Source organism: Choloepus didactylus, chromosome 3 (assembly GCF_015220235.1).
Source record: "Choloepus didactylus isolate mChoDid1 chromosome 3, mChoDid1.pri, whole genome shotgun sequence".
Classification (NCBI taxonomy): domain Eukaryota; kingdom Metazoa; phylum Chordata; class Mammalia; order Pilosa; family Megalonychidae; genus Choloepus; species Choloepus didactylus.
Window position 1 is genome coordinate 132,874,491 of NC_051309.1, and position 27,057 is coordinate 132,901,547.

Below are 27,057 nucleotides of genomic sequence, written 5' to 3' on the forward strand. Positions count from 1 at the left end.
CCTATCCTCTATTAATGGACATGGATTATTTTCAGTCTTTTGTTATAGCAAACAATGGTACAATAATAACCTTGTGCACACATTACTTCATAAATGTATAGGTGGCAGATAGGATAAATTCCCAGAGTGCTATTGCTGGGTCAGTGGGTAAATGCATTCATAATTTTGAATATTACCAAATTACCCTCCACAGGAGTTATGCCACTTTCACTCCTACCAGACACATATAAGGGTTCCTGGTTCACCACAGCTCAAAGTTGTCTAACTTTTGGGATTTTATTAATCTAACAGTGAAAAAAGGGTATCTCCATGTAATTTAAATTTGCATTTCTCTTATTACGAGTGAGGTCAAGCATCTTCTCATATGCTGAAGGGCCATTTGTATTTATATTTTTATTTTTTTTGTGAACTGTCTATTCAAATCTTTGGCCCAGTTTTGTTTTTTTGTTTGTTTGTTTGTTTTTGTTTTTATACTGGATTACTGGTTTTGTTTCCCTTTATTGATTTATGAGTTATTTATATACTAAAGAGATTAGTTCTTTGTTATTTAAGATGCAAATATTTCCACGTGTCTTTTGAATTTCACAACTGTGTTGTGGTGGTGTCCTTCCTTCTCTCCCTCTCTTTGCTCTCTTCCTTTCTCCATCTCCCTTCCTTCCTTCATCATGCAGAAGTTTTTCATTTTTAGGCAGTGGAAAATAACAATATTTTGTTTCATGGCTTCTGGACTGGAGATGATAGGAAAGCCCCCACTCCAAGGATGTTATGGCAGATACGGAGCCACCTTCAAGAAGACTCACTACCAAGCTGTGAGGCACAGGGGCTGCTGACAGCCTCCGGCTACTGGCTCCACAGCTGGATCTGCCTCAGCTTCTGAGCTGAGCCACTCTTCTCTGGGAAGTGCCCAGCTGATACCTTCACGGGAGCTCCATGGTAGGCCGCAGGGACTTGGTCAAGTCTGCATCGCAGTCTCATGAGTCCCCCTGTCCATCTGCACCTCCTGCCTTTCCTTTCAGTGAAACTTTTGCAATCCTAACTCCATGTCAGTGTCTGCTTCCCAGTTATAGAGAAATTCCCACATGATTTTCTAATACCCGAATGATTTAATTTTTATGTTTAAGTCTTTAATTCATTTCAAGATTATTCTGATCCATGATATGCAGTATGGATCTAACCTTATCTTTTTCTTGATGGCTGCCCAACTGTTTCCATACCATTTATTTAAAAAAAAAAAAAACCCTCCATCTTTACATAGTAAATTAATCAATACTAAATTTCCAAATGTATTTGGTTATATATCCAGACTTGCTATTTTGTCCATTTGTCTGTTTATTCATGCACCAGCACCATGCTGTTTTTATTAATTATTGAGGCTTTATAGTTTGTTCAAATGTGTGTATGATTAGTGCTCCCCCACTGCTCTTTTCCAGAGTTTTACTAGCAATTCTTTTCTCACATGAAATTTAGAATCAGCTTGTACAGTTCAAAAAAAAAAAAGAAACTTGTTGGTGTTTTTATTGGTATCATAATAAATTCAGAGAAAGAGCTAGGCAGAGTCACAAACTGGTTAAATGTAACAGATTTTAAAACTCATTAGTTCTCTTCTTTTAAAGCATGACAAATACACAATCTAGGGCTTATAGTTAAAGTCAGGTGCTATTTAAAAAAAAAAAAAACAAAAAACAGAACTTCCTAAAATCAACCATGGAGGGTCTTTCATTTAAAAAGTATAGGCAATTGATTCTCTGCCTGGACTGCATTAGAACTGCCTATGGAACTTCAGAAAAAATCCAGTGTCATATGTATACACACAATTTTTAAGATTACTGGTTATTCTGATGAGCAGCCAAAGTTGTGAAAGAACATTATCACTATTTAAAAGTTTTCAAAAGGAGGATAATTCATTTTATTAATAATGTCTTATTAATGGCAATCACCTTGCTTTAAAATAAAAGGCAAGAATATGAAGAGGTAAGTACAAAATGGAAAAAAAATCACACCATTCAAAGACTCTGGAAAGGTGAATAATAGAAGAAGTACAAAAACTGCTCCTTTTTAAAAAAGATTGCTTGCCTTTTTATCTCAAAGAAGGTGGCAGGTGGTAAACAGGGAAAACAAGTTTAAAATAGGAAAGAGAAAGGAAACACTCTGAATTTTTAGGTTAGGTTACAATATCAGCTTTTCTACTAAGTATCTAGCACTATACGCATCATCTTATCTGATACCCAAATAAACATGCTGCAAATAACACAAAACCGTTCAACCTTTCCTCATTCCATACTCTGGAAGACAGAAATTCAGTTTATGGTGTTGCATTTCAAGCTTATCTCCCAAAAAGACAGCAGTAAATTAGTTCTCAACTAATACCATGGTCAACTGAATGGCCTGAAAAAAAATAGTATCATTGGTAAATAAATGTTCCAAACATACACATACACACAAGTCAGGGGAAAGGAAATGTTTATTTTCCACAAATCTTTTGACTGCAACAACCATGATTTTGCAGGTTTAACTGAGTAGCACATTTGACTAATAACACTTCCAGGATTTCATCATTTCAAGGGTAAGATTACAATTAAGGTAACATGGTTATCAACTTAATATAAATGAAGTTTTATAAAAAAGTTAAAAGCAGTCTGTCCTCTTTAAGGAACATATAAATGACCTAGACTCTAGACTTAGTAATTAACATAAGTACACTTCAGTTTTCTAACAGTCAAAGAGTTAGAAAGAGCTCAACTGAGTATCAAAAGGCATGTATGTTTTGGTCATTAGCATGCTTGTCTGAATAAGGCAACGTGTCAAGCACTAACATACAGAAAGTGCAGTGAGGTGTGCTGAAGCAGGTGGCAGTGGCGGTGGTGGCAGGCACGGAGCAGGGTTCTCTCAGCAGCTGGCACTTCAGTCATCTTCTCCTCCACACAGCAGCAGGAGGGCTTTCTTATAGTCACCAGAGGTATCACTCTGAAACCCCAGTGTACTTAGTTAGTTAACCTCCATGAGTCAAAGAAGTCACAGGAAATTTAAAAAACTAAGAAATACTAGCAACAAATTGCATTCATATGACTTTTTTCCCCCAGTGGGCAATCTGTTATGACTTTCTTATCAGGAATGTTATACAGGGAGTTTCCTATCGATGCAACTCATGTTTAACTTTCTAACTTTACCCGCTGAAGGCAGAGTCCTCCCAAAGACAGTGCAGCCTGTCCTTCACTCTAGTAACACAGAGAATGGGCAAATGGACCTTCTCTCACTTTTACAACCTTATTAAAATCAAGCCTCCTAAATAAACTCTGAATTTCTAGCATATAGTATATTTCTGACTAAGGGAGTCAATGCTGGGGCTGCCTGACTGCAATGGCTTTGTCTCAGGAGCAGGACATGTGGTGCCTGTACTTGTGTACTTGCCTCACAGACAGACGTGCATGATAAATTCATGTTTCATGCTATGAGTGCATGGGCAAACTCTGTGTCAGCCCGGCCACACCACACACACAAGTTTAAAAGCTTGTTCAACTGAAATTCTGTTTTGCACATGGCCTGCATTACCTTATAACAAAAAAAGAAAAAAAAAAGAAAAGAAAAGAAAAAAGAAAGAAAGAAAAAAAGCCAAATACCTTAAACTGAATTTAATTATAGGCCACAGAGTCCCCTGCTTTTAAAAGGGAAAAAATGACTTATACCTAGGTTCTTTACTTGTCTCCAGATATGACCTAGTTAGTTCTTTCTTGAACCATGAGCAAATATCAATATACAATAAAGAAAAAAAAGTGATATGAAAGAAAGAAGAAACTAATAACTAATAAAGACTTTTATCAGCTGGAACTGATAAAAGAAAAGAAAGAACAAACACATTATTATCAAGGGCAAGGAGTTGGGTGTGTTGAGCATCTGTCATCACTACTAAATAATGCTTCCAAGTTCACCAAAAGCCTCAGAAACTGTCCCGGCAGTCACTTGGGAGCCACCATCCCTACTTCAGGAAACACCACAAACATTTTAACACATACCTCTAATCATAACACTAAAATTTTAAATTTAACACTCATAACACTAAAATTTTGAACTTAACACCAAAACTATGTTCTCCAATCATGTCTTGCATGAGATATGTCGGTTTGCGTTGGATTTTTAGACATGATTCAAAGAAACGTTTTACTACCTTAATCATAGAATAAAGGGAGGTGGCAAAATTCTTCCTGAACTCCTTCCTAATGTTAAACAGATCAATCTCACTCCTGGAAACCACGACTCTGATGAGGGTATGATCATCTGTCCCAGCTCCCTTTAAAAAAAGAGAAAGAGAAAGGCAAATTGCTTTAAAACTTCAAATATAGCATCAAAACTCCCGAGTTAGAGTGAATCAATAAAGTAAAGCAATTTAGTAGAATTGAGCTACCTGTTTTAATAATAAAAAGAAGAAACTCCCAAATCTGTCATCTAAAACATGACCAGAGACAGAGAAAGAGATAATTAGAAAGATTGATTAGATAGAAGATTTAAGGTATCCACTTACCTTCATAGCATAATAGAGGGTTTCTGCAAGGTAGGCAGGTATACTTCGAATAGATTTCACTAAGAAAATAAACAATACAATGGGTAGATGTTATTCTGATATGAAAAGGATTAAATAATTAAAAATCCAAAGATACCACATGCCTATAATTCTGCTTTGATAAAAGTTAACACAGACAAAGGCACTGCTCATTTGCAAGCTGATCTGATCTCACTCACCACGTATTTTCTTAGTTACCGGCTTGAGTTTTCCTTGGAGTTCTGAGCTCTACACAGAAAGGCATGTAGGGCAAAGGGTCCAAGTTTTTTCTATGCCCTTTTGTTCTTTGAGCACTTTTTTACACAGTAGTTTTGGCATCCTGAGTTGCTGTCATGTCACAACCTTCTTGGTCCCCAGTAAATTATATAAACATCTTGGATTTCATTCCATGAGCCTCTAATCAATAATATAAGATTACTATTCCATATAATCTTTGACAAATCTTGGATTATCTTCCTGTAATCTTTTTTCCTTCCTGTAATCTTAATCTAATTACTTTCTCCCTCTCTTTAAAATCCATGCTACGCATAGAGCATCACAAGACTTAGCCATTTCAATAGAAACATCCTGATATCAGAAAACGTTAACTTCTCTGAACATGTAGACATCTAATGTATGTGAGGGCTGCTTAGAGCAGTCTTAGCTTCAGAAAATCTATCATATAAAAGTTCCTTAATATGCAAAAATAACAATTCTTGAATTGTGGAAGTTTTCTTATTCCCCTTTTTCCAATGCTTAAGAAAAACAGCCACCAGTAATAAAATGTTATAATTTGTATTTTGCATTCTAATTATGCAGGGGCTGTCAACAGTTGTCTAGCAAAATTTCATTAAGTAAGAAGAACTCAAATGAAAGGCTACTTTTAGTGTTGGCTCATGCACATCTTTAGCTTATTCTCCAGAAGACAGAGAGCACAAAAAGTTTAGCCTAACACCAGTACTTTGAACAAACAGCCGACAGTGGTTCACCCCAGACCCATATGAAAACTAGGACCACTGGGAACGCACAAGCTAGATTCTCCCTGCATTTGGAGAGCATGTAATACTACAATCAACTGTACAAACTCAATTCTCCAGTTTTTCCAGGATATTCTGAATACTCAGTTGAAATAAAATTCCAATTATTTAATATGAAAATCGTCACATCATCCATTAGATCAAAGATACTCTTTTTCTAAACCAGATGCCAATATCTCAGTTAGCCTCAAAGCTAAGATAGCATTCAAAAGAACTGTAAAATTCCTCATGTATCAGAAATTTATCCACAATATTCCAGGTTCATAATGAAACAGTAACATTTTTCATGCAGCTCAAAAATGATTTGCATAAGTTCTGATATTATTTTCATTGGATTATATGAACTAACCAGATAATCATGTATTTTCAACATCAAAACAGATTTTTTAATTGAAAATTTAGGAGTTTGCTTCATGTCGAGCTCTTTTTTTCATAAAGAAATAGGTGGTTATTTTTAGCTATTGCCTCAATGGAATAAAATACTTTAGCTCTTATCACCCTAAATGTTATATATATTGTAAAATTACCTACCGACAGCAAGAAGTAGTTGCTCCAAATTACCAGAAGTCTCCCGATCAATGGTCTCCTCAATTTGAAATCCAGATATAGTCATGTATTTGTCAAACACTAGAAAAAAAATGAAGGTTGCTTCTTAATCACATCAAAATCACCCTTTCCTGAAAGGGGATATTTTTCTGACCAGGTGATGTCCTACCCAACACAAATATCCCTTTCTTCCTTGCACTAAACAGCACTAAACAATGAATCAGGAGTGCTATGCATTCACTGATTTCCCTGCCCCCTTGACTAGTTAAATCCAATGAGACAGAAAGGGAAATCTGCTGGAAGGGCTTCTAAGAAATCTTTCTCTTTCTTGATAAAAAGTGACAGATATGACTAATTTACCCCTTCCTTTCCTTCCTGCCATGAAAATGGTTGATATGTTTGCAACTATGGCAGCCATCTTGTGACCACGAGGTAACAAGCATAAGAAAGAAAACCAGAAAATAAGGACAGTGAGCAGAAAAAAAAAGAACAAGCCCAGGTTCTGCCAAACTACAGAATCCTACCTATAGAAACAAACCCCAATTTTTACAGCTACTATTAGGAGTTTTCTGTCACTTACCACTTAACTCATTCTCAACTGATACTCCAAGTACTGATGGAAATCCAGAGATGAGGGCTTGGATACTACTGTCTAGGAGGAAATGCCTGTACTCAGACACTAACTATCCAGTGATTTGCTACCAGGAGAGTAACAATTCAGAGGCCTGAGCTCTCTCACCTCTGACAGCAAAGGGTAGACTGAGGATTTCTAGTTTTGTAAAAACTATAAGAGTAACAGAGAGAATTACGAAATTTCTCAGGGTCATCAAAAGAAAGATAAAAATTCATTCATTAAGTGCCTGCTATGTGACAGGTATTTTGGCATAGTGGTTCATGTACTTCCAAAATTAATCAAAATATATGTTCCATACACATTTTTTCACTCACCCCTTCTCAAATGAGATGTGCTTCGTGTTCCAAAGATGGTGATAAACTTTTCTTCATCTGTCCCCCATTTAAGTTCCCCAGCTTGAAATAAAGTCTGTGAAAATTTCAAAAACAGAGGGAAAAAAACACAAATAAGAAAATAAAAAATATTGATAATACTAACATCCTGAGGATATATTTCTAAGACTTATGTCTAGTAGGTATAGCATTAATCCTACTATCTGAGAATAATTGGTGAAATGGTTATTTTTTACTATAATCTCTTAGTTTTCTTGGAAGAAATATGTGTAGGCTCGACAACAGTACCTATTTACATAGAGTTGGAAATGAAGATCAATATACTTACATCATGCATTGAACAGTGTAGGTAACTAATAGCAATTGCTCAATAAACATTGATTCCTTTCTCCCTTACTCCCTTTCCCCAGAGTTCAACTTTCTCTTCACAGAAAGAATAAAACAAGGAGTGGATTTGGCAGGGGAGGATGTAAATTCAGCTTTAACACAGTAAAAGAAATGTTGATAAGTAAAGGGGATTATCTTGTTCAGTTCCCAAGTGAATGACTCACTATAGCTCATCAAACCTATGAAATAATAGAAATCCTCTAAGTCCTAGGTATCAGTAGAGAAAAAAAAAAATTCAAAAGCTTATAAAAGGGCTCTTCAGTTGTCTCAGCTTACTGTCAATAAAATTCTTAAATTCCCATTAGTGGTACCAGTCTAACCGCCCTTACTACAATGTATAAATGTTTGTGTTCCTTTTCATAATTCTGAAAGAATAATTATTTTCACCAGGTCTAATTAATTAATAATATTAATACATTTTAAAGAATCAAATACTAATACACAGGGTAGCACATCTTATGTTGCTCCTAGGTACTGAAAGGTTAGGGAAAACCTGGATTCTATGCAACAGACACTTTAAAGTAACCCTATAAGGCAGTTTTCAGATGCACAGTTTCCCTTTTCAGGGCCCTGAATGGTCGCACCCTCTTCCTAATACATAATAACACACTGCCACTCAAAGTGAAGTCCCAGGATTCAGACATACTGAATCAGAATCTGCAGTATAACAAGGTCCCCAGGGAATTGGTATACACATTAAATTTTTAGAAGCTCTGCTACAGACAGAAATCAATGAAAATGAGGTACAAAAACAATGTACTGTTTTCCACTCATTAGCCTCACACTTCAGCAATGCTCTCATTCCATCATTGACTGGGCTGGAAAATCTGCCCACTGCTTTCTAATGTAGGCTCACCACAGTCATCTGAGATACTGGAGTTGGCTTCTTTGACCTTGACTGTTAAGAAGCATACAGAACCCCTACCCTTGAGAGTAGGAATGTGAGAACCAGCACTGCCTCCCAGCAAAGCCCAGAAACATTTCACATTTGGTAAGCAATCTCACATTTGGTAAGAGGTCATCTCAATATGGAGCAAAGCCCCTAACAGTTGAGAAAACGGATTTCTGGGCTGCTCTTTTTCCCCCTCAAGAAGGCGACGTAAGCTGGATCTGTGCTTCCAGTCTATATTTAATAACCTTTTGTATGGCAGAGGAAGTGAGAGAGTCAAGAACACTGAGACTTTTGTTTAGTGAAACAGAAAGGGCTTGGAGCCAGACAGACCGGGTAGGAATGAATCCCAGCTCCACCACTCACTCAGTGGGAGTTAGGGCTTATTTTTCAAATCCTTGTGCCTCAATTTCCTTATCTATAAAAAGGAAACTATCCCCCCCCCCCACTTTAGAGTTACGTGCAAATTCAGTTATCAGTTCTTTCCTGAGCATCAACTACTTGCTAGGAGCTTAAGATGCAGATTGAAACGACAAAGCTCAGCGTGCCTTGGGGAAGGCAGTCAAGTAGACAGGCTGCTATGCTGAAAGGGGGCGAGGGCTGTGACAGGAACCTCAGGGTGCTACAAACTTCCCTGCATCTGATTCTCACACTTGGGAAGTCAGGGAGGGCTACCTGAAAAACTCTCTATGCTGAGGATGGATTCTTGTAGAAGAATTAGCCAAGTGTACAGGGTGTGGGAGGAAAAAGAAAGAACATGTAAAAGAGAGGCTGGAGGCATAAGTTAGCAAGGCACAGATGATGAAGGGGCTTATAAACCACTTTCAGGGGCTTGGACTTTATTCTGAGGGCAATGGGAACTGCTGAAGGGCTTTTAAGTTTTAAACAGGGACATGACATAATAGGTTTGTATTTTATAGGGTGGCAGTGAAGCAAGGGTCAAATATCACACAGAGAGCCCTCAACAGTATTTAATTTATTTTCCTTTTTCTCTCTCCAACTAGAGAAAGAGACAACAGCATTTTGAAGCCATTATAAAATCAGCCCACCTAAAAGAATAATAATGTTCTCATTTTTCCTATTAGCAAAGGCAGATCACACACCCTTTGGTTGTTTCATAGAGAACAGGAGACTGGAAGAATGGATATGGCTCTTCCTTTTTCAATGGTATATGATTAACAATCAATAATTATGTATTTTCTTAATTGAAATATATGATCAGAGAGACAGGGCTATGACATGGGACACCTAGAATCCAAGTATTCCTTTACTACCAATTTTCAGTTTTCAAACAACCCTCATGTTACAAATTTCCCAACATTTATTCCCTACGTTTAATTACTTTATAAACGAGACTGAGACCATATTGGGATTTAAAAGCCACTTGTGCAAATTTCATTTGAGAGTCACTGGAAAGAAGCTAACGAAAATTCAATCCCATTTAGAATTCTATTAAATGAAATGCTAAGGAATTTCCTAATTCTAAAATAATTTGTCATCTATCATATAATAAAACACCATTTACTGCTAAAATACTTAATTCTTTCTTCTTTATCCTCTCCTGGGAAGAGACCCTCTGCATCACTGCCAGTGGAAGCAATGACACATTTTTTTTTTTTTAATAAAATTCTCTATTTTTTGAGTGTTTCAAAATCACAGAAAAGTATCATGTCTAGGTGGAACTCACTATTTATAATAATATTTATTTTATTTCAGTCCAGCTTTGGGCTAAAAAAAATATTTGTTGGTCAAATCAAAATGAGAGAAATCTACTTATGTGGGTTGTATAATTTGTAAGGGACCCATAATTAAGGTTATTTTTAGAGGCTATTACAACATACATTATGATTTTTCATTACCACCAATTCTTTTTTCATCTATATGTCATAATAAATTCATCACAGGTTAGGCCTCACCCACCTGAGCATCTTGTTCAACCTGAGCTTCATCAATTCTACCATCACGGTCTCTATTAGCCTATAGGAGATAATATGTCACATTATTGAATTATATGACCACTTTCATTCAGAAAACAAACTGGTTCAAACTGATGGTTATGCACTAAAGCTTTTTCTGTTAGGAATAATATGCAGTATTTTTCAAAAATAGTATCAATTCCACGCTACTTCATACTCTCACATGGTGCTTCCCAAAACCAATCTGACCCTCTAGATTTTAAATTCTATAGATAAAAGACGGCAGTGCTATCAAAAAAAAAAACAAAACACCTGTGAGTTAGCTTACTAAGAGTTTAGGTCAGGTATTCTGAAACAAACACAATCATAATAGGCATCTTACAGACAGAACTGTAACAGATTGCAGTAAGAATCAGCAAGCATTAGACATCACTAAAAAGTGAGCTTTACTTAACTAGATTCAGGTCACTCCAGCTTCAGATTTTTAAAGCAAACTATAAATAGTCTCAACCCAATACCTGAAGGAGAACCACCAACATCCTCTGGTAATACCCCGAAGTATCCCCTACCACGTCATCTTCCAGGCTTGAGCCATATTCTGCAAGGGAATAATTTCATACTTATTTATAGCTCTGTTCACTAGAAAAAAATACCTTCCCCCACTAATTAAATAGAAGGCACATAAAGGAAGAAATATTGTATTTGATTTACATAAGCTCTCTACTCAGTCTCTGCATGCTCTAAAGATTGAAGGCAAAAGCTTTAAGTGGGTGGTTGGACGAAAATGAATTATAGTCTCCCAAAATTACTAGACTGAAGTCTAGTCATACTCAGCCAGTTTAAAATGCTCTCAGCCAAAGCAGTTATCAATCCGTAGACACATGATGATACTGAAAGCCTCTTAGATACAATCAATTATAATTTTAAACTGTTTTGCTCCCTGCAAATATTTTACATAATTAGTTTCCAAATGTCAATCATCCTCTAACATTCTGCATCTCCTTTCTGTTCCTTCTCCTGATTAGATCTTTTTCCTCTCCAGCAAATAAGGCTAACTCTGTGAGACACCAGTGATGTTTCAAAGTATGCCTCTCCACCTCTACTTGCAGCTCTTCAACATACAGGCCAGAGGAAAGGGGAGAACACCATCTACCAGAGTCAGCAAGCCCTTCTCACTAATTCTCAAACAGTTGCTAACAAAGGAAAGGAGGGAATACTCTAAGGCATTTAAATATTTCATCATTACCTGACAGCAGGCAAACTTGAAAAGCCCGAAACTTCTATTTTAAAAGGCCCAAGAGTTAACAAACATGTTTATTTCAACCAGTTACCCAAATATGAAACCTTGTAGGAATCTTTGATTCCTTCCCTTACTCCAACACCTATCAAATAATTCTCCTCTCTCTGATTTATCTGATTTATCATCTTCACACCTTCTACCAGCCCAGGTTGGGCCACAATTACAAAGTGCCTAGCTTACCTCTCCACACAAATAGCTGCCCAGCTAGCCTCTTGATTCAAATCTCCTTCCTCTCTCAACTGTTTTTCCAACACATCATTGCCCATTCACAATTTACAAAGCCTTTGAATCAAGTCCAGCTCCTCATCTGATCATACAAGACCATCTGTAACCTAGCCTAACCTCACTTATTCAATTTCTCTCCCACAATGGACTTGCACATAGCCTCCACCATGGCCAGGTTCTCTCTGTACCCTCAATTCGTTGTCCTCAGTCCAGTCCCCATGCCAGAGCAGATAATGGGTACCTTGACCAGAAATGCCTTCTTCGCCCACCTAAAACCCACCTACTCTTGAAACCCTGTTCAGTGTCTGACTGTACCATGAGATCTCCCTGAACGTCCACAGGCGTGATGATGACCTCTCCCCACTCTGAACGAATTGCTAGCACTGAACATTTTTGGTATTTGATTTTAATTTAAATTTTACTATTAACTGTTGCAGTTGTTTTAAGTCACATTACCCCTAAACAGACTGCAAATGACTTGCGGACAGGAGCTACGTTAGATAGATCTTTTGTGTATCTTATCACAGTAAGACACTGCTGAACACATAGCCAGTATTCACTAACATGGCTGAGGAAGATGCAGCATGGCCAGTTATTATACCCATGCTGTTCTCCATTTGTCATCCAGCAGCACAATGTCTAATACTCCCAGAAAGAGATCTTAGAATATTACATCAAATAACACTCAAAGGTGGTCACTTGCCGTTGAGACAAAGTCTCCCCCCTGCCTTAGTGGTTGAGACCTATCTGACCATAAAAAGAGAAGCAAGAAAAAGAAAGATCCAGTATTTCAGAAAAGTAATTCGTTAGTTGCTATAAATGTCACACTGTTCTGTCTTGCTGAGTTAGCAAAGTAATTTCTAAGGTCAACAAACTAACACCAAGTTAGAGACCCATTTCTCTAGCTAAAGGCTCTAGCCTTGTAGTTTGTTGACTAAGCTGAAGTTTGGATGCTCTGGTCCTCCTCAACCAGGTAAGGGTCTGTTACAGGAAGGTTAATAAGAAAGGAAGAACTTTTTACCTATACTTCTTATTTCATTTTCTTAATTCCACTCAGGGGATATGCTTCAGACTGAAATACAGATTTTTTTTTTTTCCACAAAAAGCAAAGCATGCTAAAAGAAAAATCAAAATGCAGAGTGCTCAAGCACTGCCATTGCTAAGACACAAACATTTAACCAAATGTTTTTATCACCTCTGATTTAGAAAAGGGTTTAAGTTTCTTTTCCCAGGTTCAAAAAGTGCCTCTTAGAACTTTTCATTTCTATTAACATAAAGCTGAACTTTTTCAAAGGAAGAAAAATCACTTATACCTTAAAGTTAATGAAAAAAGAGAGACAACCTGCATATCACTAAACTAATTGCAAATCTTACACAAAAGGAAACTACATCTTCATCAGCAGCTTCTTATAAACTACTAAAATAGTTATAGGTTTTTTTCCTTCCTGAAAGGGAAAAATAGGTTGAAGTATGGCTTATTCATTCATTCATTCATTTATTTATACATTCATTCATTCAACAATATATACTGTCCTGTATCAGATACACCTTAGAAAAATGAAAGAAGTGGTGGTGGTAGTGAAGGGAAGACATAACTTGACACATTTACCTTCTTCATAAACTTGTTTTATGGCTGTCAGTTCTTCGGGTGTCCTGGAAGCAATAATTTCGGTCAGGACTTTCTCATTTGTCCCAGCTCCCTGTGTGGAGATTCATTTTTAATAGAGAAAACATGTTAATAAGATTAAAAGGAAAGTTATTTTCCTGGAATAGATGTTACTCAAATTGCATAACTATATAAATATTATCCAAAATATCACTGTCTTCTTTTATAGGAGTTCTAATATAGAAAAAAGAAATTTCAAATTACTTTTCTTTCCAAAGACAATTTTATTCCTTTTTGTCTAACAATAGTGTTTATTGCATGTGTATAATATATATAAATTTGTAATATGATCACTTTAATTCTAAATAGTCTTAAAAGTAAAACATTCTAATAGACATGAAATAGCTTTTGTTAAAAGGCTGAAACAGTAAAGCTGAAATTTTTACATAAATTTCCATGGAGGAGCATTGACACTTAAGAAGTCTGTAACTCAAAAACATAAATCACTGCCCCCAAGTTAAATTCTCAGTGGAACCACAGAGAAATCTTACACCAAAGGTAACAATAAATACCGCACTGCTTCGTCATCATTCCAGGATTAGCAAGAAGGAATTAGAACTTCCTTTATGGATTTTTGAAAACTAATTTTAGTTGTTTTTCCTTTTTCTAATTATGAAAGTAATATCTATACAGCTAAATTAGAAGATATGAACAACTATATAGCTGAACTTAATGAAAAATGTTATATTTAAACCTTATTTTCTTTATATTTCCATTTCCTTACTATAAATCAAGCACTAAAAAAACCTAGGTCCAGAATCTGGCAGATTTTCAGAGCTGCCTATTAGCTTTCGCTGACACTTCAGAAGTATTCTGCAAAAATGTCCTTTTCTCAATAACCTCAAGATTTTCTTTATTCCAAAAGAACCATTGTAGGAAAATGAAGAGAATAAGTACACAAAGATTCCTAATTTGGTATTTCTTGTTTTCCCTCTACTCCATAAGTAAGAATCCCTGAGCTAAATTACTTTCTTGTTGTTAAATCTCAATTTACCCTTTCAAAATCTAATTGTTAAGGGTTGAGCTATTTCCTGTCCCAGTAAGTCTAAACAAATGATTCAGTGAAGTCATATTTATACAATATTCCAAACATCAGTTTAGGGAGTACAAATTTAGTTATTTGCTACAATTAATTGAAATTATAGAAAGCTTATGAGCTATTTCGTATTAGCATTTAAATTTCTAGTGTTTAGAAGAATAGGAAAGGAAAGGGTATTAGAAAACCTTATTTATCTGGAAAATTCTCCCTGAAGCTGTACTTGTTAACCTAAAATGATAAACAATATCACTGTTCCCTAATCATGCAAGTTTCTTTTTTAAAAAATAAAATTCCTAATTTGTAACATTTTTAAAACACATCTCAAAACCATAAAATATTAAAATTTTAAATAGCCAGGATTATTAATTACACAAAAATGTTGCGACACACTTGTAATTTTTTCCCTCCTATTCTCTATTGCTTCCAACATATTTTTGTCCTCCTACAAACCTTTACTAAAATAATTCAAATAAATATTTTAAAATATAAAAAATCAAAAAATATTCCTCAAGACAGAAATTTTCCTTTCACTCATCCTTTTACCTTAAGAGCATGCTTCAATTCATAGGCATCATAAAGATTAGAGGGTTTCATCAGAGCCACAATTAATTTTTCAAATTTTCCAGTCAGTTCTGATTTCAGGTCATCCAGAAGATCCTAGCTCACAGAAAATGCAAATCTGTTAACCAGGCAGAAAGTTTAAGGCGATTCTTCTTACATATGAATGACAGCCCTTTGCTATCTTCTTTATGTTGTTACCGTCTCCAAGGAGGAAGAAGAGAGAGGCACATAGGCTAAATGAAACTCTGCAGCCCTGAAAGGACTTTTGACATTAAAGCTAACATTTTTATTTAACATTATTTGACTTTAAAGCTAAAGCAAAGCCACTTATTTCAGACTAGTTTTAAAATTTACAGCTGCTCTCACAGTCTACCTTGGGATTAAGAGTGTGGTCTTACCCTGCCAAACAGCGTTTTAAAGGCTGCAGTGATTTCCTGGCGCTGGGCGTTACTTCGGGATGTCAACAGGGTCAGGATGGCCTCCTCGTCGGTGCCTGCAATTTACGTTCAGACAATTACATCTCATCTGCAATATGCCCCACTCTCCGAATGACCTCTGCAAGCTGCTCCCCAGTCACTTTATGTCCTTACCTCTCTATATGAGAATGAAATATTAATAAAATAAGTCTATTTATACTACATATATTTAAATTATAATTCATAAAATGTTATATTTCCATTATTTTCTATTGTATGAATTCTGAAGGAGGTGGAAAAATACACCTTTTTCTTTTTTTTTTGACTCCCAAGTAATATGTTTATTTATCTATGTTCTGTTCATTATTGCTCTATACATACTTGTTAACAGTATATAAGAATTATGACAGATCATCATTGATTGCACATTTGTCAGTTAACATTTAAAGATATTTTCTGATATAACCTAGTCAGCATAATTATGTTTATAGAGTTGTATGAAAAAATAGAAGTTGAAAATTAGAATTTTCAACCACAGTTTTACCTCATAAATATGTGCATGTGCTCATCTGTTGAACTCTGATTTCCCTGCCTACAACTCATTACAAAAGTCTGCATTTGGCAGTTCCAGATCACTTCACAATCCTACATTTTAATTTATTTTTCATTAATATGTACACCTGACTTTTTAAAAACTGAGGGCACGTAGTTTTTCACACAAGAATTAGCTATTTAAATAACTACTATTCACATGGCACAATGTGGTAGGTGTTACAAGGGATTGAGAGAGAAAGATATAGATCCTGGCTTCAAGGTGCAGACAAGTTAGCATGGAAAATACAAAAACACACAACTGTGAGCTGAGGCAGAATGTGACAAGTGCCTCAGGAGGGGTCCAGGAATTAAATGGGGTGCAGAAGAGGTTCTCTTGGCTGACAGGGGGGTGGAAGGGAGTTTTGGGAAAGGCTTTGTGGAGAAGGTGACACCCAAAACACTCTTGAAGGATCTGACAGGCAGTGAAATAAGGAAGAAGGACTAGCTTTTAGAGTGAGGGGAAAGCTCAGATGTAGGAAAATAGAGGAGTTTCATAAAATGCAGATAATCCAGAGTAGTTGGATCAGAGAACACATAAAGAAGTAGCATGAGATTAGCCTGATGAGGTTACAGGGGATACTATGGAAGATCTTGCCAAATAGCCTGCACCTAACCCTGCTAAAAATGGAAATCTCATAAGACGTCTGAATGCAGAATGACGGGGTCAGAGCTGAGTTTGAAGAAGGTGAATCCCTACACAGGAGACACCAGGGCAGGAGGAGCCAGAGGACAGAGAGATCAGTTACGGGTGGAAATCCTTGAGATGAAAGGTTCTCAATGGCTAGAAAGGAGGCTAGGAAAGATAAATCGAGTCAGATGTAATCATGTAGAACAAGAATTGGATATCTGAGCACAGGGAACAAAGAACTGTACAGCTTATGGCTCTCAGGGATGTCTGCTTAACTCATCCATTAGCTACCACAGTGGTAAAGCTGGAAAGCTAAAAAGCAAAGGGGCTGAATTTAACCTTCTGTTCATTTCTAGAGACAGACTATTAGAGATGGTTATCAATACTATTTTATGTTAATGCATCTTTCCTCTTCATAAATTTAAGATGAAAATATTCTAAAATTAATCTTACTATGCATCAGTGACTTTCCATTTGAAAACACAAATTTCACATTTTCTGAGAACAAAGCAGGCTGAATTTACCCAGGCCTTTCATGGCCTTCCGAAGAGTTTCTGCATCAGCCCGCTTATCAAATCCAGGGAAGGCAGTCACAGTGCCCTTAACAACCTAAGAAAGGAAACATACATATCATGACTAATATGACAAAGCAAATAACACAAACAGTAAGCCAGCTGCTATATGTCATGCTCAATCTTTTAAATGCATTTACCATTTGATAAGATAGGTAAAGTCATGTGAAAAGGGAAATGGGCCATTGGTACTACAGATCTGCTACTATCTGGCCTGCCTGCATTACAACTAGAGGAAAGGCTGGCTCCAAGGGCCCCTTCACTTTGGGCATAACCTCCTGTGATGGAGCCACACCAATACCTCCTGGTTCACAGAGGGCATGTCCTTGCAGCTTCCATGAATTCTCTTACCACTTTGATCTGGGAGCACACTGAGCCTGCATTAAAACTTGATGTCCTGGAGAACATCTTCTTGACCAAAATGGGGATGTGAAATGAAATGAAATAAAATAAGTTTCAGTGGCTGAGAGATTCCAAAAGGAGCTGAGAGGTCATTCTGGTGGGCACTTTTACGCACAATATAGACAACCCTTTTTAGGTTCTAATGAATTGGAATAGCTAGCAGTAAATACCAGAAACTATCAAACTACAACCCAGAACCCATGAATCTTGAAGATGATTATATAAAAATGTGGCTTATGAGGGGTGACAATGTGATTTGGAAAGCCATATGTACCACACTCCCTTTTGTCCAGTGTATGGATGGATGAGTAGAAAAACAGGGGCAACAACAACAACTTTTTATTACTTTAATTGTTCTTTTTCATTTTAATTTTTATTCTTACTACTTTTGTATGTGTGGTAATGAAAATGCTCAAAAATAAATTTTGGTGATGGACACACAACTATATGGTGGTAGTGTGAACAACTGATAGTACGCTTTGTATGACTGCATGGTATGTGAATATATCTCAATAAAATTGATTTAAAAAAAAAACAAACTTGATGTCCTATCTTGGGCACTCAATTCTAGACAATGCTCTTATTTAATAACTTTTAATCCAAGTCCTATTTCTATAGACTAACCACAGAATTTTAAGATAACCCAGCAAAGCCTGAAAAGATATTTGGTAGCTGAAGTGCCAGAAGAATACAAATATTTGAATTCTGAACTTTATAAAAATGGATGGGGTTCTAGTTTGCTAATGCTGCCAGGATGCAAAACACCAGAAATGGACTGGCTTTTATAAAAGGGGGTTTATTTGGTTACAGTTACAGTCTTAAGGCCATAAAGTGTCCAAGGTAATGCATCAACAATAGGGTACCTTCACTGGAAGATGGCCAATGGTCTCCAGAAAACCTCTGTTAGCTGGGAAGGCACATGGCCAGTGTCTGCTCCAAGCTCTGGTTTCAAAATGGTTTTCTCCCAGGATGTTCCTCTCTAGGCTTCAGCTCCTCAAAAATGTCACTCTTAGTTGCTCTTGGGGCATTTGTCCTCTCTTAGCTTCTCCAGAGCAAAAGTCTGCTTTCAACAGCCGTCTTCAAACTGTCTCTCATCGGTAGCTACTCTCTCTTCTCAGCTCCTGTGCATTCTTCAAAGTGTCCCTCTTGGCTGTAGCTTCTCTTTAAAATGTCACTCTCAGCTGCACTGAGTTCCTTCTGTTTTTCAGCTCATTTATTTGGCTCCAGTGATTTAATTTAGACCCACCCTGAATGGGTGGGGTAACACCTCCATGGAAATTATCCAGTTAGTCATCACCCACAGTTGGGTGGGGCACATTTCCATGCAAACAACCTAATCCAAATGTTCCAACTTAATCCCCACTAATATGTCTGCCCCACAAGATTGCATCAAAGAATATGGCTTTTCCTGGGGGACATAACACATTCAAACCAGCACAGATGGGAAGACTTTCCTTCTTATGATGCTGTTTTATATTGTTTTATCATATAGTGCTTTTAATCATCAAAATATTTTAACATTTCTAATAAAAGTATACAATAGTTAGATCTTTAAAATCAGAAAGCTTTACTAATACCGAACATTAAATTTTTATCCTTATGAAAATGCCTATGCTTCTAAATTATATATTACACAAAGTAATGCCTACAATTTATCTTTTATATGGTTTGTTTATTCCATGTGTACTCAGAGAAAGCACAAATATGATATTGTAACTTTAGGATTCTCCCAGAATTTATTGTTACCAATAAATCTTTTTAAAGTCCTTCAAAACTTCTGTTAAGCTACCATCTGAAACTGAGAAACAAAAAGCTAAAAGGGGGGTGGAGGGGGATATCGAGTCTGGTTTATAACCATGTGTTTTATTATGAATGTACAGAACATAAGCACCAAGGGGAAAAAAAAATTCTTTTCTACCTCAGTCTCAATTACTGCACTTGCCAACAATATCATAAAACTGATCAAAAAAAAAAAAATTATAACAGAGGGAGACAGCCATGAAGAAGAACTTCCACAGGACACAGCACCAAAGGAGAAACAAACACCCATGTGACTCCACATCAGCTCGGAGATCTCTCTTTAGTAACACTGAATTACACTACCTGGAAAAGTGGAATTCGTGGAGCCAGAAGGCAGTCAGCTATGGGAGAACCTACAGGAAACCCTGAGCTCATGAAGGTCTTTAGAATCCAGTGGTAAGATCATGAGGCCAAACAACGCATTCCAAGAGAAGAGGGGGTATTTCTCAGTTTGCTCTCCCAGCCCCACATGTAGACTGGTAGCAGCTTTCATTCCCTCTGTCCCTGAGCTAAACAAAGGACTGTAGCCAACTTTGTCTCAGGGGAGTGGTTGTGAAACTAAGCCAGAGCTCTTCATTTCACCAAGTGGGAATTCTACCCATAGCCAGGCTTGTCTCCATTTCCATTCCATCTAAAGAACACAGATGCATGGAGATCAATAAATTTCCTTCCATTCGTTCTACAGATTAGTTTCAAATCAATTAAGACACCATCAATACCACTATAAAAATGCAGAAATACCACACATTCTCTCAATGTGGGAATGTAGGACTAACTTTCCCTTTTTTATAACACATACGGAAGTTCACCTGTTTATTCACTCACTCAACAACCATTTTTGAGTTGCCGTCCATGTGCTGAGTATTACATTCATTACTAAAAAATAATGGTCCCTATAGTAGAGAATGAAAGGGAGAAAATCAAATGCAGTTAGGTATGTATACACAGAGATTTGATAGGGGTGATGTGAGCACAGAAAGGAGTGGTCAATTGACTGGGTTGGGGAGGGTGAAAAGAGAAGTACTGAAAGTTGTCTGTGAATTTACCAGGCATATCCAGGAAAGTAGAGAAGTCAAGGAGGGTATTTCAGCACACATTAAGACACAGAAGAATGAAACAATCTGGGATTTTGGACAAAGTGTTAATTATTTCAACAGACTGGAACAAGAGCTAAGGTTGAAAAGGAAAACAAACAAGGGGAAGGTCATAGTGAGGGTAGAAAGAACTGGAAAGCCATGCTATGAGTGCAGCTTCGTCCTGCAGGCCACAGGAAGCCCCAGAAGAATGTTTAAGCAGAGAAGAACAATGTAAGCTCTTCACAGTAATATTACTCTGGCAAGGCAGCAGTGGAAACAATGGAGTAGGCTGTGCAAGAGTAGAAACAGAAAGAATGTTTAAAAACTATTAACCTAGGAAAAAGGTAAGGAAGATCTGGTCTAAGCCAGGAGAAGTAGAAATGGAAAGGAAAAGACAGACAGGAACAGGGTGGAAGGCAAAAGGGAACCATTTAGGATGATGCATTTCTCAAATGGGGGATGGGATGGCTGACTTTGCATTTCATAACAGTAGGCATACTGGAAGAGAAGCAGGCTTGTGAGTTACCAACACAGACAGGCGGTAAGTGAAGATGCGGGAGAGGAGGCTACCATACAACATAGTACTAATGGGGAATAAAGAAGAGACAGTAGAGATTGAGAGGGGAAGGTCACTTACAATTGGAATAGTAGCTAACATTTGCTAAGTGCAGCACTGAGCCACGCACCGCACTCAGAGCTTCACATGGATATCTCAGTGAAATCCCATTTTACAGATGAGAAATACACTGGCTTGGAAAGGTGTGGCAACTCACCCAAGCCACCAGCAAGCAAACAAGTAGCAGAGCTGGGACTTGAACACAGGCCATGGAACTATGGCTCTTGGGCTACACTGCCTCCTACAAAGGCAAGAAATAAATCTGAAGAGAGTGATGACATGGAAACCTAAGGAGAAAAATGTTCCAACAAGAAAGGAAGAAGCAGTGTCCCATACCACAGGGAAGTCAAGTAAGAAGTGAAACTAAAAAGGGTCCAGGGATATTTTAACCAGGAGGTCTTTGGTGACCTTCGCCAAAGTTAAAGTAGAGTGGTGGGATAAAAGCCTGACTGTAGGAGACTGAAGAGTAAATTGGGAGCAGAGCATCTCAGTGAAACCTCATTTTACAAATGGAGAAACATGCTAACAGAAAAAACTAATGAACAATGAGGCTGTGAAGGAAAGGAGAAAGGGGAACAGCAGACAGGAACAAAGGATTGAAGGAGGTCCCCTTTTAGGTAAAAAATATACTTGATCCAGTTTACAGATTATATAGAAGTCGAAACAGGGGAGAAGGCAAGTCAGGAGGGATTTGCCTTAAAGAGAAGCAACATCTGACCCCAGCGACTGGAAGAAATGAAGTGAAAGATGTAAAGAAGAGAAGTACCCTAAGAATCTAGCTACTATGAAGAAGAAATAGCTGCTGGCCATATTTTAGAGAGCTTTCTAGAAATTGGGAAACCCTTGCTACATTCCATATGACCAGAGTCATCTGCAGAAGCCAGCAAAGCCACATAGTAGTAGGAAGAGGCCAGATGTGAATCAGACATGAGTCACGAGGGCAGAACCCTTGTTTGGTCATTCCATCCAAAACCATCACTGCCCACACAAAATTGTCTGCCGCAAATGACTCATGCCAGAGGGCTTCCCTTGTTTCCTATAGGGAACTCATCCACTACCCCCAAGTCAAACATGCTTCCTTGGAGATGTGAGTTAAAGGTAAACATCACTTGGGTTAATTCCAACCATAACTGGGTACTGTTCCCTTCACCCATCCTCGGTTCATCTTCCGTTCTCTTCATCCCCTGACACCAATGCCTTATGAAGATAATTAACTCTCGCCTTCAAAAATATCCATTTCTCTAGCTCTAAAATTCTGTTGGATTTATTTTTATTTTTTATTCTTTTGCTCTAAAGGAAAAAGTCTTTTATTCTCAAAGATTAGGTATGCCAAAATAAAATTTACAAAATTAAACCAAAAAAAGGAAGGGTTACATTTCTAAACATAGAACTTAAGAACAAGGGAAACTAATACATAGATATCAACTTCAAGAATAAGGATCAGAAAACATTCACCTATCTGGAATATTCAACTTTATTTTAAATAAAGCCTTCCTGATGGGACAGATGAGAACGAAGCCCTCTTTAAATTTTAATTCCAGTTCTATGTAATCAATACTTAATCAAACACCCACCAAACATTCCACATAATACTCATTTGGAGCCAGAAATCATGGAGCAAATCCCTATAGTTGAGCAACTGCTAAGCAGCCGTAGAATAATTTTGAAGCCTGGTTCCTCAGAGGACAAGTTTTAGTAGAAAGGCCTCACAGGCAACCCAGAAAGGTCAGAAGGAGGGGAAGCCAAATGGGCACAGTCCTGCTTCACCTCCCAAATCAGAGCAGTTTAGGTCTTACTAATGTATGTTAGTACCCTACATAAGACTTCCTGACAACCTGGTTCCACTGATAAGCAAAAACAATTTTTTGAGAATCTCTATACTAAAAAAGAACTGTGGGAGGATTATGGGTTGACAGTGGAACAGGAAGTTCCAGGAATCAGTCTCTCCACCAAGACAACTATTAAACTGGTAGAAACTGTCTGAATCAAACACTGTGAACCTCCAGAGTCTAGAAGAACACTGTGCAGCATCCAAGGAGAAGAAAGAAGATGCTGGTAAATTGTGATAAAGGCCAATGAGTTTCACCCTTTCTGCAGCGGCCACCCCCTCTCCCCCAGCCTCTTGGCCTGCATCTTGAAAAGCCATAGAAGAGGTGCCTGGTGTCTTTGCTGACCCCTCCCCAACCCCTTCCACAACCCAGACTGGAGCCAGCTTGGGCTCCCATTGTGGTTCCTTGCCCTGTTCCAGAGGGAACAGAGTGGCCCGTGTGCATACTGGGGTGCATGCATGTCAGTGGCAATCTATGAGATGGAAGTCTCAGAGCTGAGGAACCCATCTCAGCTCACCCTCCAAAAGTTTTTCCTGAGAGCTGAGAAACCCCTTGCAGAAAGCTGGGACAGTATGAAAAAGGATTAAGTTGAAGCAGCCTGGGGTGAAGGCCTACCCGCATAAAGTCACTTCAGAGAGCACCCAGGAGGGGGAGGAGGTCTATTTCAAAGGGAGTAGAAGGGCCATTCACTGAAGTCCTGTCAATGGTAAACTGGGAATTCCTAAGGCCTCTAGGAAGCAAGCCCAGGAGAAGAGCAGGCATACAGGCTCCTGCTCCACTCAGGCTTAGATAAGACAGAGAGGACCCTATACTTCTCATTTGCCTTGGGCTGATTTTGATAGGAGACCACCAGTCTAAGCACCAGGTATTCAAGAAAATCTGTCATTTCACTAGCTGGATACAAACTTAAGGGACAGCCTAGGGACTAAATCCCAGAGTTAACACTTTAAAATATTAAGATGTACAGTATGCAACAGAAGATTACACAACAACAAAAAAAAGAGAAAGAAACAGGAAATGATGGCCCATTCACAAGAACAAGGTAAAAATCCAGAGATTTTAAAATAATGATCTTCAATATGCCCAAGGAGATAAAAACATGGAGAAAGAACTAAAGGTTATGAGGAAAACAATGAATGAACAATACAGGAATCTCTACAGAGAAATACTGGAATAGAAGAAAACAATGACTGAAATGAAAAATTCCCTAGTGGGTTTCAACAGCAGATTGGAGGTGACAGAAGACAGAATCAGTGACGTTGAAGACAACAGAAATGATTCAGGCTAAGGGACAGGAAAAAAAAGGCATAAAAGAGAATGAACAGCCCCTAAGAGACTTAAGTGTTAAGATCATTAAGTTAACAAAGTTAGGCATATAAAAGAAATAAAAGGCATCCAAATCAGAAAGGAAGAAATACAACTTTCCATATTTGCAGATGCCATGATCTAACGTAGAGAAAAATCCTGACAAATTCACAACAAAGCTACTAGAACTAATGTCTGCAAAGTGACAGGGTACAAGATCAACATGCAAAAATCAGTACTGTTTCTATACATTAGCAAAGAACAATCCAAAGAAGAAATCAAGAAAAAAAATCCACATACAATACCAACTAAAAGAATCAAGTAACTAGGAATAAATCTAACCAAGGATGTAAAGGACTTGTACAAAGAAAACTATAAAACATTGGTAAGAGAAATCAAAGAAGACCTAAATAAATGGAAGGACATTCCAAGTACATGAATTGGAAGATGAAATATTGTTAAGATATCAATTCTACTCGAAGTGATTTACAGATTCAATGCAATCCCAACCAAAATTCCATCAGCCTTCTTTACAGAAATGGTAAAGCCAATTATCAAATGTATATGGAAGGGTAGGGCATCCTGAATAGCCAAAGCCAGCTTGAAAAAGATGAACAAAGTTGCAGGACTCACACTTCATGATCTTAAAATGTATTACAAAGCCACAGTAATCAAAACAGCAAGGTATTGGCACAAGGACAAACACAGACCAGTGAAATCAAGCTGGGAGTTCAGAAATCAACCGTCACATTTACGGCCAACTCATTTTTGGCAAGGGTGCCAAATCCACTCAATTGGGAAAGACTAGTCTCTTCAACAAATAGTGCTGGGAAACTGGATGTCAAAAGAATGAAGGAGGATGCCTGCCTCACACCATATACAAAAAAAAAATGGATCAAAGACCTAAATATAAGAACCCAAACTATAAAACTTCTAGAAAAAAATGTAAGGAAACTTCCCAGAACCTTGCATTAGGCAATGCTTTCTTAGACTTTACACTCAAAGCACAAGGAACAAAAGAAAAAATACATAAATGAGACCTCCTCAAAATTAAAAACATTTGTACATTAAAGGACTTTATCATGAAAGTGAGAAGTCAACGTATTCAATGGGAAAAAGTATTTTGAAACCGCATATCTGAGAAGAGTTTAATATTCAGAATATATAGAGAAATCCTACAACTCAATAACAAAAAGACAAACAACTCAATTGAAAAATGAACAAGACTTGAATAGACATTTCTCCAAAGAATATATACAAATGGCCAAAAGAGCACAAGAAAGGTGCTCAGCACCATTAGTTATTAGGGAAATGCAAATCAAAACCACAATGAGATACCATTTCACACACTAGAAAGGCTACTATTAAAAATAAATAAATAAACAGAAAATTACAATTGTTGTAAAGGAAGTGGAGAAATAGGAAGACTTATTCACTGTTAGTGGGAATATAAAGTGGTACAGCCACTGTGGAAGGCAATTTGGCAATTCCTTAGAAAGTTAAGTATAGAATTACCATATGACCTGGTAATTCCACATTTTAGATATATACCCAAAAGAAGTGAAAGCAGGGACTCCAGCAGATCTTTCCACATGAACGTTCATAGAAGCATTTTACAACTGCTGAAAGATGGAAGCACCCAAGTGTCCAACAACTGATAAATGGATAAACAAAATGTGGTATAAACATACAATAGAATATTATATAACCATAAAAGGAATGAAATGCTGATACATGAGACAACATGGATGAACCTGGAGGACATTCTGTTGAGTGAAATAAGCCAGACATAAAAGGACAAATATCGTAAGATCTCACTGATAGGAAATAACGAGAATAAGCAAATTCAGTGTCAGAAACTTGACTATAGGTTCCTAGGGGCGGGGGTTGGGGGCAGGGAATGAGGAGTTAACGCTTAAAATGTACAGAGTTTTCATTTGGACTGATTGTAACATTTTGGTAAAGGATGATGGTGATGGAAGCACAACATTGTGAATGTAATTAACATCTCTGAATTATATATTTGAATGTGGTTAAAAGGGGAAATTTTAGGCTCTATATGATACTAGAATAAAAATTTAAAAAAGAAGGACTGTACAACAGAGTGAACCCTATTGTAAATGATGACCATAATTAATAATACAATTATAAAAATGTTCTTCCATGAATTGTAACAAATGTACCACACTAATGCAAGATGTTAGTAATAGGGTGGTACATGGGAACTCTGTATTTTATGCAGAGTTCTAGAAGGAACGAAGGAAGGATGGGAGGAAGGATTAAGAGAGAGAAGCCAATGGGGCATGACTATACTTGGGGCTACAAAATAAAATAAATAGCAGAAAAAAAGCTAGAACGTCCAAGAGGACTGAGGAGTACAAACACAAATACCACGCATCACAGATAAGATCTCTCATCTTTGCCCTTACTCCAATCCCACTGAAAAGGTGAATGTTAAGGTTCAAAACCTTAAACTCCAATTGGCCTGTAACTATAACTTCCTTTCTGCTTCATGTTCCTTCTTATTTTTGCTCTGTTCTATTTCCTCTAAGTATGTTACTACCTTTGATTCCTTTCTTAAAAACAAGTATGGAAAAAATGTATCAATGTAAAAGATTTTAAATTATTTGCAAAGGGGTAAAGAAGAAGTTTTTTATAATTAAGTCAAGGCTTTGTAAATATAACAAATCTTTCTTGTGTGTTTCTTTAAGAATCCTATGGCTACCTCCCTGCCAGTATAAGAATGTCATCCC

At 37.3% G+C, this 27,057-nt stretch overlaps 1 protein-coding gene across 1 annotated transcript in view; it reads right to left on the bottom strand.

Annotated features, from left to right (window-relative positions):
• Positions 1–2,443: 2,443 nt before the first annotated feature.
• Positions 2,444–27,057, bottom strand: part of ANXA5 (annexin A5) — a 37,873-nt gene continuing 13,259 nt past the window's right edge. The window contains exons 3-13 of the mRNA XM_037830571.1: positions 17,229–17,313; positions 15,465–15,559; positions 15,049–15,162; positions 13,410–13,500; positions 10,794–10,873; positions 10,280–10,336; positions 7,066–7,159; positions 6,103–6,198; positions 4,517–4,575; positions 4,163–4,285; positions 2,444–2,964 (exon numbers count right to left, since the gene is read on the bottom strand). Coding sequence (XP_037686499.1) covers positions 2,902–2,964; positions 4,163–4,285; positions 4,517–4,575; positions 6,103–6,198; positions 7,066–7,159; positions 10,280–10,336; positions 10,794–10,873; positions 13,410–13,500; positions 15,049–15,162; positions 15,465–15,559; positions 17,229–17,313 — 957 coding nt within the window. The 3' untranslated portion in view covers positions 2,444–2,901. The remainder of the gene's footprint in view (positions 2,965–4,162; positions 4,286–4,516; positions 4,576–6,102; positions 6,199–7,065; positions 7,160–10,279; positions 10,337–10,793; positions 10,874–13,409; positions 13,501–15,048; positions 15,163–15,464; positions 15,560–17,228; positions 17,314–27,057) is intronic.